Source organism: Nelumbo lutea, chromosome 3 (genome assembly GCF_056320005.1).
Source record: "Nelumbo lutea isolate HS-2025 chromosome 3, American lotus-T2T, whole genome shotgun sequence".
In the NCBI taxonomy this organism is placed as follows: domain Eukaryota; kingdom Viridiplantae; phylum Streptophyta; class Magnoliopsida; order Proteales; family Nelumbonaceae; genus Nelumbo; species Nelumbo lutea.
Window position 1 is genome coordinate 5,157,795 of NC_142686.1, and position 16,839 is coordinate 5,174,633.

Consider the following 16,839-nt stretch of genomic DNA (forward strand, 5'->3'; position numbering starts at 1 on the left):
TGTTTGAAATAAGGTTTTTAAAATCAGATTGGGCAGGGAATCTTCTGCGTCTGATCCAAATAGATGATCCATTTTAATAAAAATTTTAAAAAATTAAAAAAAAATTAAAAAATGGCCAAAAATCCTTCTTAAGTCAAACGATTCAATGGTTTGACTATTTGAATCAACGATTTATTGATTAAATCAATGATTTTTGGTCAAATAGCAGTTTTCAGTTAAAATAGAATGAATTCCGACCGTCCAGTCTAGTTCGATTTTGAAAATATTGGTTTGAAAAATGATTATGTCTAGGTGGTAGGGGTCGGACCCATAAGGATATGATTGGCATAAAAAAAGTCGGTGGATCCACGGTAAAACCATTTTTTTTGGAAAACCTTGTAAGTTGTAACACTATCCTATTGGATTGGAATGTATGATTGCCTTTAAGGTTTTTTTTTATAGAATTTGAGGTTAGTCTTATTTTATCTTACGACAATCTACCGGCTGACTGCCTACTGCCTAACTAGGGACTCCGAAATTATATTACACAGTTGAAAACAGCACTGATCATGTTTTTCTCGAATGTTGTTTGGAATAATCTTCATTTGAATATTGAGAGTCAATGGGAATAACTTTGAAATTGACCTATTTGTTAAAATAGAAACTATAAGGCATTCAATAATAAAGAGGACCTCCCCCCCTTTGCTGAATATGAGGAGTCGGAAAGCCAGCGTTTGGGTCCCTTCGAACCCCGGAGAAATTAAAGTTAATTTCGATGTTTCTTATTACAGTAATGGTAAGTTTTATGTTGCAGTCATCGCGAGGAACCACTTGGGTGAGATTTTAAACTTTAAAAGCTATTTCTTAAGCACTTCCATGATCAACTCGACTGAAGCATGGGAAGCACATAACTTAGCGGCCAACTTTTGCAACCACTCGGTCATCATTGACAGGGATTCGAACCTAGCTATTCATTGTTTCAAAATGTTGTCTTTTCCTCTTTGGAACCTTAGCTACAGGCACATGTACAAAGAGGCAAATCAAGCATTAGATTGGATTGCAAATAGAACTTTTTATTTATTGAATGGGTCGATTTCTTTTAATCCTTATAATCTTCCTAAGGATCTTGTTTTGATTTGGTTTAATGATGTTTGGGGGCGTATTACTACGGCTTCTACGGCTTGTGTAACACACAAAAAAGAAAAGAAAAGAAAACAGCACCATGGACCATTTTCAGACTAGAGGAGTGCCACTACATAGCAATATTGCAACCGAATGAAGCAAATGGAAATCACTGGTTCTCATACTTAATAGCAAAACTAGTAAGCAGAAGATAGATGTGATCAGCGAACTGGGGTCACAGCAATGAAATTATGAAAATCAAGGTTTTAAAAACTGATATGGAAATGAAACCGTTCGAGTTACCGGTTTCTGGGTTAGCTGTTCAACTATCCGAGTCAAATGGTTCGGACGGTTTGCATATTAGGGCAAATGTTTATATGAGATTTGCCCTAATATGCAAACCTCATATAAGAAAGAAGAGATGTCGGCTGAGAAAACTAGAAAGTAAAAGGAGAAAGGAGAACTGTTGTCGGCTGAGAAAGAAAAAAAGAAAGAAGAAGGAAGGAGAGGAGGGAAGAAGAAGGAAGAGGAGGATGATTGGATGCTCACCGGTGACGATAGAGGCGACGACCAAAGATGCAAATCTGAGATCTAAGTTCTCGGATCTCAGATCTGAGATTGATTTCTCTAAAACTCCTGTAAAAGAAAGTGTTCTTCTTCTTCTTCTTCTTCTCTTTGTGCTAGATCCCAGATCTGAGTTCGTGTCTCAGACTGGACCTTAGATCTAAATTCTCTTCTCTACAACTTTATATTGCAAACCGCTGCCCAGATCAAATGAGTCAACGGTTTGACTGCCCGGGTTAGCGGTTTTTTGATGAAGTCAATGTGTTTTGACCCAATAACGGGTTAGGGGTGAAACGGAATTGACTCTTTGGATGGTTTCCAAGCCAAACGGTCCAACCGTTGGGGTCAACGGTGGTCCAAAAACATTGATGAAAACAACAAGGATCGAGTTATTGGATGATTTTAATGGGTGGCAAGCAACTGTCAACTGTGGCTTGTGGGCGCACTACTGCAGCGGGAGAGGGAGAGGGAGAGTTGCAAGGAAAAACCACCATCACCTAACCAAGAAAAAGAGAGAATGACGGTTCAGCCTAGGGTCAGAATTTGTAGGCTCAAAGTACATTTGGGGTAGGTGCCAACTTGGAATTGATGCCAATTAATGGGCAAGTATAGGTGCATAGAGTGTGGGTTTTTAACCTTTTAAATGTTTATAGCTCTATGGTGGAAATCGGAAATCTACATTGGGCCTACCTGTATTTCTCAAAAAAAAAATATGGTGGACATTAATAATGTGGATCACAAAATGGACACACTATAACATCGTACACATCGATGTTATGGCTGTAAATACATTTTTAGATCATTTTTACATTATTAATTAGTTTAATAGACATCTCATCAGGTGGATTCATTGGGATCTGTTTCTCACATAGAGTATGGATTTTTGACCTTTTAAATGTTTATAGCGCAGCAATGGAAATCAGAAATCTTCATTGGGCATGCCTATACTTCGCAAAAAAAAAAAAAAAAAAAAACGGTGGGCATTAATAATGTGGATCACAAAATGGACACACTAATAATATTGTACACATCGATCTAATGGCTATAAATAAATTTTTAGATCGTTTTACATTATTAATTAGTTTAGTTGACATCTCATCAGGTGGGTTCATTGGGATCTGTTTCTCACAGGGTGCCTCACACCTTATAGGTACATTCCACCATGTTTCCAATGCATGGTGGGATGTGCTTGTGAAGTCGGTATGAGACGCCATCTGTGAGGAGCATATCTGGTCTCACCACCATCTGTGCAAAAACAGGCAACAATCACTCATTGGGTATATAGTAAAGTCTTAGCTGTAAGTCTACAGTAGATTTGGATTCCATACCCTCAACAACCAACAAAAAAATTATGTTTTTCTTAATTTTTTTTTGTTGTAAAAATAATAAAGAGGCAGAATGGAACTTATCAATAATCACTTTCCAAACTGAAGTTGCAATGTTGCGATGTTGCAGAAACTCGGAACTGAGAATTGTAGGGAGAAGGAGGGTTAAGTCGTGCCACTTGGTCACTCTCCTTAAAATCACATTTGCCCCTTAAGGTGTAGCTGAGTGATTGCAAATCGGTTGCCAAGATAAAATAGCCCACAGGCCACTGGTAGGCATGCACTCACTTACCAGACATTCGTGAACTACAGAAAGATGATGCTCAAATTTCATAGGGAGAACAAAGAAGAAAACTGTCAAAAATGTTTTGTGAAAACTGGGTTGACCATCATCCATTTTATAGATTGGTCTCAGACCCAACTGGACATAGATGTGTTTTTTCAGACATGAGCCTCTTTAGAACAATGCACCTATTCGAAGAGGCACAAGAAGGAAGAAGAGACATGTTTAAATTTATTTTAAAATTAAATTTGAATTTGAAGAAACACATTTTAAATTAGAAAGGTGTAATTCAGTTAAAACAAAATGATCCAATGCACGCCCTTGCGCCCCCGCCCCCGCCCACGCCTTGACCCGACGTGCACGTTTAAAAAGCACCCCCAATCCGCCTCACATGCATGAAATATCTATAGTGCTCTTCTCTTATGGGTTCCTACCCAGAGAAAGAGAGCAAAAATTCAAATATACTCAATTTCCATTCATTTTCCAAGCAATGTGGGACAAGGAATCTTCCCATGCATTCAAGGGTGGGAAGAGGAAAAGACAAAAAACAAGAGGGAGAAGAGAAATTCTTGAAAATTTGAATCTCCCTCCAACATTTTTATTTCTTAATTCTAGTGATTTTTGATAAGCCAACTATTACCTTTATTTGCTTTTACATACAGCAACCCTGTACTTTGGGCGTGTTGACACTTAACCCTCCGACTTTTGTTTTTAGACAAAAGGCCCCTCTGAATTTTTGGATTCCAACATTTTTCCTCCATCATCTGCATACCTTCGTTAATCTTATGGAATATTCTGTTAAATATTTCTAAAAGACTAAAGCCTAGTCTATCCTTATTTTATGAGACTATTTTGTTTTTATGACTTAGGTTTATGAGACTAAAACCTAATCTATCCTTGAAAATTGTGATTGGTTCAACAATGTTTTGAGAATGAAATTGTGCTTTAGAATGTTTGTTTTCATCATTTTGATGATTTTTGACTGTCAACCCTACGATCATGAATGGGTAAATTAGTAATTTTATATTCACCATCAACCTTAGTAGCAGGTAAGTCAGGGGCAAAGTGTTTAAATAAAAAAAAAAAAACAGGGGTGTTTATTGTAAAACAAAGTTCCAGGGGATAAGAATATAACTATTTCTTAAGTGCTATCTATAATTTATTTTAAAATTTATTAAGGCAGAAAAAAACATGATTTTTGAATTGTCGTTGATCTAGACGGATGACGGTCAAACTGTTTGACCCAAAAACCGTTTAAACAATCAGTTCTATTTTACCCCTAAACCACTTTTTTGTCAAAAACCATTATTGCTGATTCTAACATCGTGAAAACATTCAACCTAAACAGCGCTTTTTGACCATCTGTAATGTACCCAAGACGTCTGCCTCAAGCATGTATTAAAAGGTAATGGCAACATGATCACCATAGAGTTGGGGTTAGCTATGAAGGAGTTCAAATCAGCCCCCTACAAGACTGCCCCCACAATATCCCACAGCACATCTCCGTCATGTATTAAGAACATCTCCCAATGATAATATCCGGAATGATGATATTATCATTAGGAGATATTCTCAATATACGGCAGAGATGTCTTGTGGAACATTGTGAGTTTTGTGGGTGACTGATTGGGTCTCGCTATGAAGTCCTTCAAACCACAAAAGAATATGTTTCATTCACCCAATCACAAGGTCACAAGATGGCTCCCATTAACGAGTCTTGTGTGGACCTGATCATTCTTTGGATCCAATCCAATTTAATTTTTTTAGTTTAATCAAAATTCTCTAAGATTTCGTGAAGCTCAAAGCTCGCAGAGTTAGAAAAGAATTCTAAGCACCGACAAGGTTCGAAATACTAAGACACGGCATACGTCACCTTTTAATAAGCTCGCATTATGAGTGCTATAGGATTCTAAGCACCCAGGAAACCAGTATCCACAATATGGATATCTGGACACCTATTCCATACACCCAAGCCCACCAAGTGAGGGACGTTGCTCTACGGCCCACACAGCACACGCTTTGTATTATTTCTATAGAGTTTTGCCCTTCCAACGTTCCACCTGGGTTTCCATCAACTTGGTGATAAATCATAATGCGTCACCCATGAGTTTCTCCAAGGACAATCGATCGGGTGATAAGTAGGAGTAGCAATTACTAACCAGAAGCTGTTGAGATGCTCACTGTTTTTTCCTCTGGGTCTGTGAATCCGAACCTTACGTGATCCAAAGAGACCCGAATTTAATGGACACCTCTACTCTGCTGTCACCAGCGATTTGCCATTCTGCCTACTTGCCTAGACAAGGACCTTGCTTCTATCAAGTCCAAATGGGCAACTGTCGGAATGCTGTCTCCAAGGGCTACTTTTGTCATTTTAAGATTAAATGCATGCCTTGCCTTTGTCATTCTTCTTCTTATTTGGTTCATTGCCTCTATGGAAAGAGGCATTATTACCAATAAATTGCTGAAACTTCCTCGTGAGTTTTTTGGTTGTTGCTGAAACTCTCTTTAAAGTTTGATCAAAATGTTTATTTTCTAAATCTTTCCAATCTTTTTTTTTTTAAATAGATTTATTTTCCAAATCCTTCCTGCATACAATTGCTCAATAGTAAAACTGTAACTTTAATTTTTTTTTGTTGTTTATAAAGTTTTATTGTATTTTTTCCTTTTGTAGAAACCAGTCTCAATATTAATTGTATGAATATTTTGGACTTTTCCATCCCTTTTATCAAAGGATTTTTAATAGGGAGTCAACTTGCAACTGTATCAAAAAGTTGAAGTGAAGTGATTTCAATTACCAAACTTTGGGGATGTTTCAACAATAATCAGAAACTTCACTTCAGGGAAGGTTTCAATAATTCACCCAAAAAAAAGTGGGAAGAGAGATGGAGTGGTAGGGTCTAAGGTTATCTACTCTAAATTTCCATTTTGTCCAAGATATTCTGTTGCAGCTTTCTATAACCAATCAAAATCTCCAAATTAATACAAAAAGTGGTTGATCGAATGGATAAGATTATACTAACAGGTGACGGCTAGCCCAATTAAGTAAATGTTCAACCTAAAAACTTAAAATATTAGGTGAGGTTCATAAGACATGAAACATGGACAAGTACAGACCCACCTATACGTTGTGACGCTAAAATTTAATTAATTATAATAGGAAGAGAATTGAGCATTAAACCAATTAATCAAATAGACTCTAACACCATCTGAAAGAATCATTCAATCAAAAAGTTTTAAGCTATTAGACAAGGTCCTTTAATAATAAGATTTTATTCTCTAATAGTATGATTTATTTTCCCTTCTTGTTTGTCAACTTATTGGGTTATTTATTTATGGCTAATCATACCTACCTTTGATCAGCTGATGATTTTGGCCTATTGATCCTGCCTGTTCTTTAGCTTACAGCACCGTCCTTGGATGGATTAGCCGTCCAAAGTCCCCGGTGTTTGCTTGAAGTTATTCGTGCATGCACTTGCACGTACGTACGCAAAACATACATTTGTACATTCGGCATAAAAGATAAAAAAAGAAGAGAGCAAAAATAATGGAATATGGATAGATCACAGTTCACAGCAGCAGGTCATTACAGTATTGAATGGACCTTTCCGAATCTGGGTTTACACCATCCAATTAATAATAAATGTCGAAAGGAGGTTGACGCACAAAGACCAACTGACCAAGGGTACTTCACTCAATTAGCTAGCTATAGAAGTGGAGGTTTAGCAGCAGCAGCAACAGCACACAACAATTATAACAAATTTGGATGTGGTTGGCACTTGGCAATGGAATCAAGCCCAAGGTGATGGGGAACCCAAATTATATATTAAACTTTTCGTCACACCCAAAAACCCAGCTGTTCAGAAATATCTTTAAATAATACCCTAATTTAACAGTTAACACCATCGGTTGTATTGATCCAAAATATTCACTCGTTCAAACGGCTCTTTTCACAAAGTTCTCTGCATAGAGTAAGATTGGTAAGGTCATGGCAACTGATCAATTCACTAAGCTTTGCGTGATAGCTCTGCTTTGCTTCCTCCTGGTCACAGTTTCGCTGCAAGATGATCAGAGCTTACTGAGCTGCGATACCAACTCGCCAGATGCTTTTGGTTACCGGTGCAATGAGACTAAACCACAAGATCAGTGTGAAACATTTGCAGTGTTCCGCACCAATTCCTACTATTCATCTCTTTTCAACCTGAGCCATTACTTGGGCCTCAATCAGACAGCAGTTGCTGAGGCAAGTGGGTTCTCTTCTGATACAGAGTTTCTCCCGCAAGATCAACCTTTGCTGATCCCAGTTGTCTGTGTGTGTAATGGAGGCTTCTTTCAGGCTGGAGTTACCAAGACTGCCGTCAAAGGTGAGAGCTTTTATGGGATTGCAGAATCACTGGAGGGGTTGACAACCTGTAAAGCCATTCGAGATGAGAACCCGAGCATCTCACCATGGAATCTTGATGATAAGCTTCAATTGGTGGTCCCACTCAGATGTGCCTGCCCATCTGATTTTCAACTCAGCCAAGGAACAAAGCTCCTGCTGTCTTATCCCATAAGTGAAGGTGACACAGTTTCTGATTTATCCTCTAAGTTCAATGCCACCTTAGAAGCAATAATTTCTGCAAATAACAGATCAGAAGACTTCAACTCCGAGAATCTGGTACCAATTTCAACTCTTCTAATCCCGCTTAGCAACAGCCCGACCCTCGGTCTTCTATTAGGTAACCCCGACACTAATATCCCAGTGGTTGATCCACCACATAGTGGATCGGGAAGATCGACATTGTTGAAGATTGGTGTTTACATTGTTGTGAGTGGGATAGCAATAGGTGTTAGCGTAGCCATTGCAGCAGCGATCGTGGTGATCCAACGGAGAAGGAAGAAGCCGAAGTTTTGCAAGACTTCCGACGTGGAACTACAGCAGCTAAGCATAAGAACTCCCAGCTATAAGGAATCGTTCGAGGACCGCCGTGATCATTTTGGCAATCAGTCGAATGACACCACGCATCATAAGTTGTTGTTAGAGACATACACCACCCAGGAGCTGAGAAAAGCCACGGAAGACTTCAATTCGAATAACCTAATTGAGGGATCTGTGTTTCATGGACGCCTCAATGGGAAGAATCTGGCCATTAAGCAAACTCTTCCGAAAACCATCTCCAAAATAGATTTCAGTCTTTTCCACGGTGTTGATCATCATCATCCCCATATACTTCGGCTTTTGGGGACCTGTTTGAACGATGACACCCAATCGTTTCTAGTTTTCGAGTACGCCAAGAATGGATCCCTGAAGGATTGGCTTCACGCTGGGTTGGCGATAAAGAGCCAGTTCATAGCTTCGTGTTATTGTTTCTTGACATGGAACCAGAGGCTGAGGATCTGTCTTGACGTAGCCATTACGTTGCAGTATATGCATCACATCATGCACCCCAGCTACGTCCATAGGAATATAAAGAGCAGAAACATCTTTTTGGACGAGGAGTTTCATGCGAAGGTTGGTAACTTTGGCATGTCGAGATGCGTCAACGATGACTCTGAGGAGCCACAGTCTCCATCCGCTCACTCCACTTCTTGGAGTAAAGGTTATCTAGCTCCCGAGTTTGTTCAACACGGAATAATATCGTCGAGCACCGATATATTTGCATACGGGGTGGTGCTGTTAGAGGTCTTATCTGGTCAAACTCCAATAACCAGAGACAAGGAGAAGGGAGGAAATAATTTTCTGCTTTCCGAGAAGATCAAGTCAATTTTAAATTCAGGCGACGCAGACGAGCTGGGGAACTGGATAGACCCTGCATTGGGAAACAATTATTCCTTTGACGCGGCTGTTTCATTGGCTAACCTTGCGAGAGCATGTGTAGAAGAAGACCCATCTGCAAGACCGACTGCCGGAGATATTGTCTACAAGTTACAAAAACTGGCGGAAGAATTTGCAGACGGTGAAGAAATTACGAGCTGCGGGTGCTCTTCCAAACCTCAGACGAAGGAGGTAGTCTCAATCAATCCGGAAATACCCAACTAAATAAGAATCAATGACCATGGTGTGCTGTGGAGATATTTGTGGACTTAGTCCATCAACCAGAAGGGTCATCTGATCCTGTATATATATGTTTCTATAATTAAAAAACCAGATTGGTCAACATATATGCCTAAACGAATGGTATATTATAGCAATTTTGCGTGGAATAAGATTCTCTTATATGAAATAATTGATCGGGTACAAGAAATGTCAAAAGAATTCGGTGGTGCATTTTGTCGAACGCATTCTCGACTCCTCGTTTATCAATTGTTAATACGAGCAGACGACCTTATAGGTACCCGTCAAAGTGACGTTAGATAAGCGCGGACATTATGTGATGATCACCTCAAGTTCATGGTATGATCCGTGTCCTGCACTCCTAATAATCGACGAGAAACGGTGGGGTCGCGTCGCGTAGGCGGGGTCTTTAATCCTCGACTAGTTCCGTTTGTCATTGTGGATTATCAGAACCCACCATTTAATGGCTACCACGTTGTAGATTCACTGATATTGCATTGGATCATTATTTTGAGTTTTTGACCCACTTGATAAATTCTTGGGAGTTGGATCAGCTGAATGACCAAATTATTGATGCATTGCAAGATTCGAACCAGTCAAGAAATGGAGCCATGAAAGAATTTCATAGACAACGATCAAGTCATTACTTGTTACTCACTAGACCCATCATCATATTTGATTAAACAGAACTTTCTTGCTCGGGTTTGGGACCCCAATTGCAAAAATTAAGATAAGAAGTCATAAATTAATGGAAGAAAGCTAAGGAATTAAAGACGAGTACACAAAGGGAGGGGCAGGGAATTAGAATCAGGAAGAGTGGGATTTCATTCCCAAGGGAGGGGCAGGGAATGACCATTCCCTCAAATGGAGAAATGCAATTCCAGAGGGAATGGGAATGAGAATCCGATTCCACCCAACCAAACAGTTGGAATTGGAGTAGTCCATTCTGATTCTGATTCTGATTGTAGACCCTTATTCCAGCCAACCAAACAGGACCTCAGTAAATTACTTAATTGTTTTACTTAACAGAATTATGGTAAATTCACTAATTTAATAATAATTCACTATTAAGTTATACTTTTTTAACAATTTGGTAACTATTTAAGTAACATAATTTAGATAAATTATGGTAATTTTAAATAATAAATTAATAATTACCACAATTATTAATTATATTTATAATTAATAATTTAAGTAGTTGCCAATAAGAATATAATTATAATTAGTGTTATTCTAATTACTATAAAATTAAAATTTAAATAACACTAATTATAATTTAAATAATTCAGTAAATATGGTAAATTACTTTTTTAAAAAGTTCAATAATTAATTATCAACTCTACTTAATTAATTAACTACAGTTAATTAAGTATTTAGTGAATAACAATAGTAATTTGAGAGTAATTGAATCTACTTAATTAATTAATTGTATTGTTTGTAATTATAATAAGATTTTCAATTAATTATTATTTTTTTTACTTTACTTTATTTTTTGTCTTATTGTATTATCTACTTTTTCTCTTATTATTAATTTATATATTTTTTATTCATCTTATTTCAATATTTAAGTTTTGACTTAAATGGTTTTCATAAAAATCTTAATTTAAACATTGATGAAAAATTAAATGTATGTATTTGTAAGGTGGAGAAAAATCGAGATGGAAATAAATAGAGATAGGGAAGGGAAGAAACAAGATTAGGAGATGCTTTAGAATGAAGCTTTAGTGCAGAGATAGTTTTGAGAAATTTTAGGAGAGAAGATGATTTAAGTGATTGGAGAGAGAGAGAGAGAGAGAGAGAGAGAGAGAGAGAGAGATTGATTGTAAGAAAATCAGGGGTGTTGAAGTGGCAAGTTGAGAGTAATGATATTTTGAGGAGAGAGGGGGAACCAAGGAGAGACTTTGGGTAGGCTTGTAACCATCTTTGTTTTCATATATACTAATAGGGTTCTACTATAATACCGAAAAAACTTACATCCAATTAACTGGTATAATAAAAGAGGTGACCAATTGAGTGATATTCATAAAAATTACACAGGATGCTTTAATTGGTGAAAGCTCTTCCTACATCGTGTCTTTTCAATATGACAGGTTTTCCCTAATAGGGTTCAACCCATACTATTAGATTATAGATGTGCTATGACATTATATATGAATGTTTTTTTAATTAGGAAAATGCACGTATCTGAAAAACATCAATTTGACATTTTAAGTAGAAGTGGTAACTATATTCATTACTTCTGAAAACGTTTTGAGTTTTGTGGTATAAAAATATTTAGTATTAATCAAATTAAAATATTGCAAGTAGAAGTGACAATACCAAACACAATATCAAAAGAAAAAAAAAATTTCAAAACGTTTCTAATACATTTCGGTTAAAAAAACCTCTTTCCAACAAATCTGTAATGATGAACCCAAAACCTAATGGCAACGCAACACCACTCTACTAAAATAAAACACGTGGCAATTCTTTCTATTTTAGTCATATTTTTACTTTTTCTTCCCATTGGCCAACAATAACAACTCGATCCTTTCTTTCTCTCCCTTCTTCCCGGGATTCCGTAGCGCAGCTAAGTGCATCGTTTGCCTATCAAACATCATGCCACATGATCTGCTCTGCCATGTTTTGGCCGGAGAGAAGGAAGAGGGGTTGGTCAGTTGGTAGTGGAAATGGAAAATAAGAGAAATTGAGACTTTGAGAGAGAGAGAGAGGAAACGGTCGGAAATAAATTTGAACTTCTGTATATTGTTTGTATTAGTGGCCACACGTGAGAGAATCTTGACACGAAAAAGAAATGCGACCCAACCGCAAATTCCACAGCGAGAAAGAGACAGCAGATCCGGACTCATAGAAAACCGTTGGCGTCGTTTGCGTTAGGAAGCTTACGAGGACTATCTGCAATAGGAAACCAAAAAGGTTGAAGTTTTTTCGTCGCAGAGCGAGTATTGGAATAGCATCTCAACAATTGAACTCACGTTCTCTTCATGGGTTTGTATCATTTGCAGCTCTTCTTTGACTCGGCATGGCTGACATTGAAATTTCTGTTTATGTTTCTTAAATTTCCATCCTTTGTTGCAAGATCAATACTGAAATGATGATAAAACTCTTTCGAGCGGAAACCATATTCGTTGGTACTATTCGAATGTGCAGGCTTCCTGTTGGTCTCGGTTAAATGGATTGAATTGAATAGAGTGTAGAACTTTGATTTGAAGAAATGAAGTCGGGCGGTGCATCGAAGTTGATCGTTGATGCATTGCTCCAGCGGTTTCTGCCTCTTGCCAGGCGTCGCATTGAAACCGCCCAAGCACAGGTACTACCCAGGCTTTCCATTTCTGTCGGTGATTTGTAATGATGGTTTGTTGGTGTATTGGCAATTCTCCTCATTACTAGTAGCAAAGAAATTGAATTGGACAACGGTTTTCTTTGCAATAAGGTTTATAAATTTCCTTCACCCCTTTTTTTAAAGTTCACAAATGAGCTAGAGGATTGTGATATTTCTTCAGCAATAAAGAAATATGGTAAGAAACCATACAAATGACATTTTTGGGCTAGTCATGCCCCTAGATGAGCAGAGGATCATGATTACTTGGCAGAAAAACATGCGATTATTAATGATTGTATAGGACATCTTGCTACGTGCATAGAATTAGGACCTTGACATAGGTGCCTCCTAGAGAGAGAATCTATCTGGTTGATTGCTTTGTTAACCAGACACAACAAGGGCAATGCGCAAACAAAGTGTTCCGTAGGGAATTCACACAAAGTTTAAGTGTCGGACATTCCATTTCAATGTGTGGCAATTTCGTTGATGTTATGCTTATATGTAGACCATTTGTGATAGTCAATCTCTGAATGAAGAATGTTTTGTCGGTACATCAGGTGCTGATGATTTCCTTTCTTTTCATTTTTTTTTTTTTTTTTTGTTTTGGCGTGAAAAAAACATCAGGAAGGACAGTACCTTCGGCCATCTGACCCAGTTTATGAGCAAGTGTTGGACTCATTAGCAATGGTGGCACGACATACACCTATTCCACTCCTAGAAGCTCTTCTAAGATGGAGAGAAAAGTAAGCTTCTTGCATATATATATATATATATATATATATATATATATTCAAATTTACTTTTCATTTATGGAAAACCCCTAGATTAATTGTAGAGAATTGTTTGTAGGATGATAACTTCCTCTATCTTTATACAGGAAATTCTTGTCCAGTTTATTCTTCACACATCTAAGATGTCTACAAACTTAATTAAAGTTAAAACAATTAAGAAGTTCCTACTAGGATGCTTTCTTAAAATATGCATCCATGCAATAAATTTTCTTCCATAGGCCTCCACTTGGTATCCCGTTTCATTATCAGTATCATATTGTGTTTATACATATACAAGCTTGTTCAGGTTTCCTGGATTCATAGTTGTATAAGATGCCATGGATGCATTGCCAATTTTGGTTAGCCACAAATACAAGAGATTTCTTAAAAGTGATACCACATGAATACATATGTTTATGGCCTTTCCAGCTGCTGTTTTTCTTGTTCAAATTTAAGTAAATGGTTAAAACCGCAAGTGGTTTTACTGTTTCAGTTTGTTAATAACTTACATTTTCATTTTTCTCTATATGTTTATCTCACTGCAAGAAATATCTTAGTAATTCTAGATAGCTATTGGATGTCAGCTTTAAATCTTAAAATCATCTTCTTAGTTGGGAATATAAATTTCCGGGCTTCTTGATAATGTTCTATTTTACTTGGGGGCATAACAATTTATTAAGGAATTCCCTCTGGTTTCATTTGCACTCATTTATTCTTTCTGTTGATCAATCCTTTAGATTTCTGGGATTCTGAATAAAGTTCTTTTTTTTGTGCTTCTGTTTCATGCTAAATGAGTCTTCCTGTTACAGTTTAGTTTCTTCAATTCACATTTCCAGAAAGCTCACACTTCATTGTTTCAATATACCATTTCTTATAAGTAGAGCACCTCATATGAACATATCTCAGGGTATTATCCTTGTTAATTGGATTTTCTATAAATTTCTATATGAATTAAATTATAACATTTTTCTAATTCATTTTGAATTTTATTGAATGTGTTGCAGTGAATCTCCGAAGGGTGCAAATGATGCCTCTACATTCCAGCGAAAGGTTTGTATTCTGATTAAGATAATGTATATTTGTGAGTGAATATATTATCATAATCACCATCATCATCCAAGTCTTATCCCAACTATATGGGGTCGGCTACATGAACCTGTTTCACCATTCCATTCTGTTTAAGTAAATAAATTCTTACTACTTTGACACATGTCCTTTTTGGTCTACCCCTAGCCCTTCTAGCCCCTTCAACTTGCAACAGATCACTTCTTTTGGATGCTATCAGTGATCTTGTATGCACATGACCAAACCATCTTAGCCTACTTTCTCTCATTTTATCACCTATTGGAGCTACTTCCAGATTCCTTCAAATGACTTCATTTCTGACCCTATCCTTTCTAGTTTTTTCATTCATCAATCTTATCATACACACATTTTTTTGATAATTCTTATCATACACACTTTTCCGTCACACATTTTCTGGATATGTTGTTTCTTGACTATCCAATGCTCTGCTCAATATAGCATAGCTGGCCTTACAGCTGCTTTATAGAAATTTCCTTTTAATTTAAGTGGTGGTATTCACCTATTACATAGGACTCCGGATGCACCTCTTTGTTTTGCCCATCCTTCTCTAATTCTATGAGCAATATCATCCCCAATCTTTCCCTTGTTATCAATTATCAAACCAATGTACTGAAAAAGGTCACATTGAGGTTTTAAAATAAGTAGGACTAAAACAGAATATGTGACGTAAATTTAATAATAATAGGAGTACAAACCCGGTTACATGTATAAACACAATACTGAAATGCATCCCAACTTGGGGTTGACTATACAAATCCTATCCTGCCATCATGCTCTACAAAGAGTCATCTGTATATAGAAAATGGGTCTTTTTATTCAGTTTGGCCTACTCTATTATGCTGCCTATGCTTTGTTTAATCATTGTGTTCCAATATGTTTATACTAATGAAAGCTCACTTTGATAGGTATATACCATAGTTGGATATGAACATCATTCCATGTCAAAGACATTATTTGATAAAGGGAAAAATCCTTAAAGCTCCCTTGTGGTTTATGACAAAGATTAAAACCTCCCCTCAGTTTTATACTAATCCTTAAACATTACATGTTTAATGATTTGTTGTTACTTTAACAGAATGGGAGAAATACCAAGAATGCCACTGTAGGGTTTTGGATGTTTGGACCTAATACGAAAAAATGACCTACTTGTAGGCAAATCACTTGGTTTTTAACATGGCCAAGTTAATGGCTTTATGACAGATCGAAACCATTAATATTGAAGTTCATTCTCTAAACATGCCACCTATAATATTTGGGTCCAATTAGAGGTTGGCACATAATCCAAAGTTTGATACCTACATTTACAAAATTTTAGTGAACAGGAATTATTGGATGGTATGTGACTAATAGGATTAATTTATGGAGGGATATTTGGTGACAGATCTTCTATGATAAAAAAAAAGGTGATGTACCTATAAGACACTCACTTTCTTTTGACTTGAGAAGGTAGATCTTTTAGTGAACATTTACACAAATTAAAAGTAAGCCATAATGGGCATTTTGGCCCATTTGATTTAAAGTCAAGCTAAATAGGGACACTATTGGAATTTTAGGAGAACTTTAATTTCATGTATAATTAAATGCTGACAGCAACTAACAATGGGATAAGTGAAGGGTGGATTTTGTCTTGCCATGTTAGTCTATAAGGGTGGCTAATGCCCTTTTAGAAAGGTGAGGGGACGTATAATATTTATAGGAAATCTTAGGGGAGGTTTATGGATTTTTTAGTTTAATAAACAATAATTATATCTCACTAGACCCCTGGGTTGCCTTTCAATATGAAGTTTAAACTCAATTTGGTACATTAATTATGATGGTCTTTTATGATCATGTCCTCCAGAAGGCCTTTATTGCTCCAAATGTCACATTCTTTGAGCATTTATCCTTCTCCTCTGAGTAGGAACCCTCACCTTCTATTTTCTCTCCCATCAGCCTCTAGTGATCCATTCATTCCTCTATATACACTTGAGGAGCCCATCAGACCATCAATTAATAATGTACTCAAGACATGAATGGGGGACTGCTTCAACACCATTAGTATCTCCATCTCCTGCTTCTGATCTTCTACCTATGCTTCCACAACCATCAATAGATCCACCTCAGTCAAATCTTGATCTTCCTATTGCTGTCTGTAAAGGTAAGCATACTTGTACTTCTCATCCCATTTCACATTATGATCCTTTGCTCATTTGTCTCCTACCTATTAGTGCTTTGTTTCTCTTCTCTTTTGGTTTATATTCCCTATTTTATCCAAGAAGCTCTTGTTTCTCCTTATTGGAATAAGGTGATGGATGAAGAATTTTGTTTTCTTTACTCCAATCACACACGGGATCTTACTCCCCTACCTCCTAGAA

The 16,839-nt window shown here is 37.0% G+C and overlaps 2 protein-coding genes across 5 annotated transcripts in view; both read left to right on the plus strand.

Annotated features, from left to right (window-relative positions):
- The first annotated feature begins 7,091 nt into the window (after nucleotides 1-7,091).
- On the plus strand, nucleotides 7,092-10,089 carry LOC148862523 (protein LYK2-like). Its single transcript, XM_088981371.1, has one exon. The coding sequence runs from the start codon at nucleotides 7,259-7,261 to the stop codon at nucleotides 9,290-9,292; it is 2,034 nt and encodes a 677-aa protein (XP_088837497.1). The 5' UTR covers nucleotides 7,092-7,258; the 3' UTR covers nucleotides 9,293-10,089.
- A 1,772-nt stretch (nucleotides 10,090-11,861) lies between these two features.
- Nucleotides 11,862-16,839, plus strand: part of LOC148862524 (uncharacterized) — a 97,160-nt gene continuing 92,182 nt past the window's right edge. The window contains exons 1-4 of one of the 4 annotated variants that reach the window (XM_088974926.1): nucleotides 11,862-12,295; nucleotides 12,458-12,617; nucleotides 13,254-13,372; nucleotides 14,404-14,449. In XM_088974926.1, coding sequence (XP_088831052.1) covers nucleotides 12,522-12,617; nucleotides 13,254-13,372; nucleotides 14,404-14,449 — 261 coding nt within the window. In that variant the 5' untranslated portion in view covers nucleotides 11,862-12,295; nucleotides 12,458-12,521. Of the gene's footprint in view, nucleotides 12,296-12,386; nucleotides 12,618-13,253; nucleotides 13,373-14,403; nucleotides 14,450-16,839 lie in introns of those variants that run through there. The other 3 variants (XM_088974928.1, XM_088974927.1, XM_088974929.1) reach the window with 3 other exon arrangements.

Coding starts and splice junctions, on each gene's coding strand:
- LOC148862523 (XM_088981371.1), top strand. CDS start 7,259: ATGGCAACTGATCAATTCACTAAGCTTTGCGTGATAGCTCTGCTTTGC.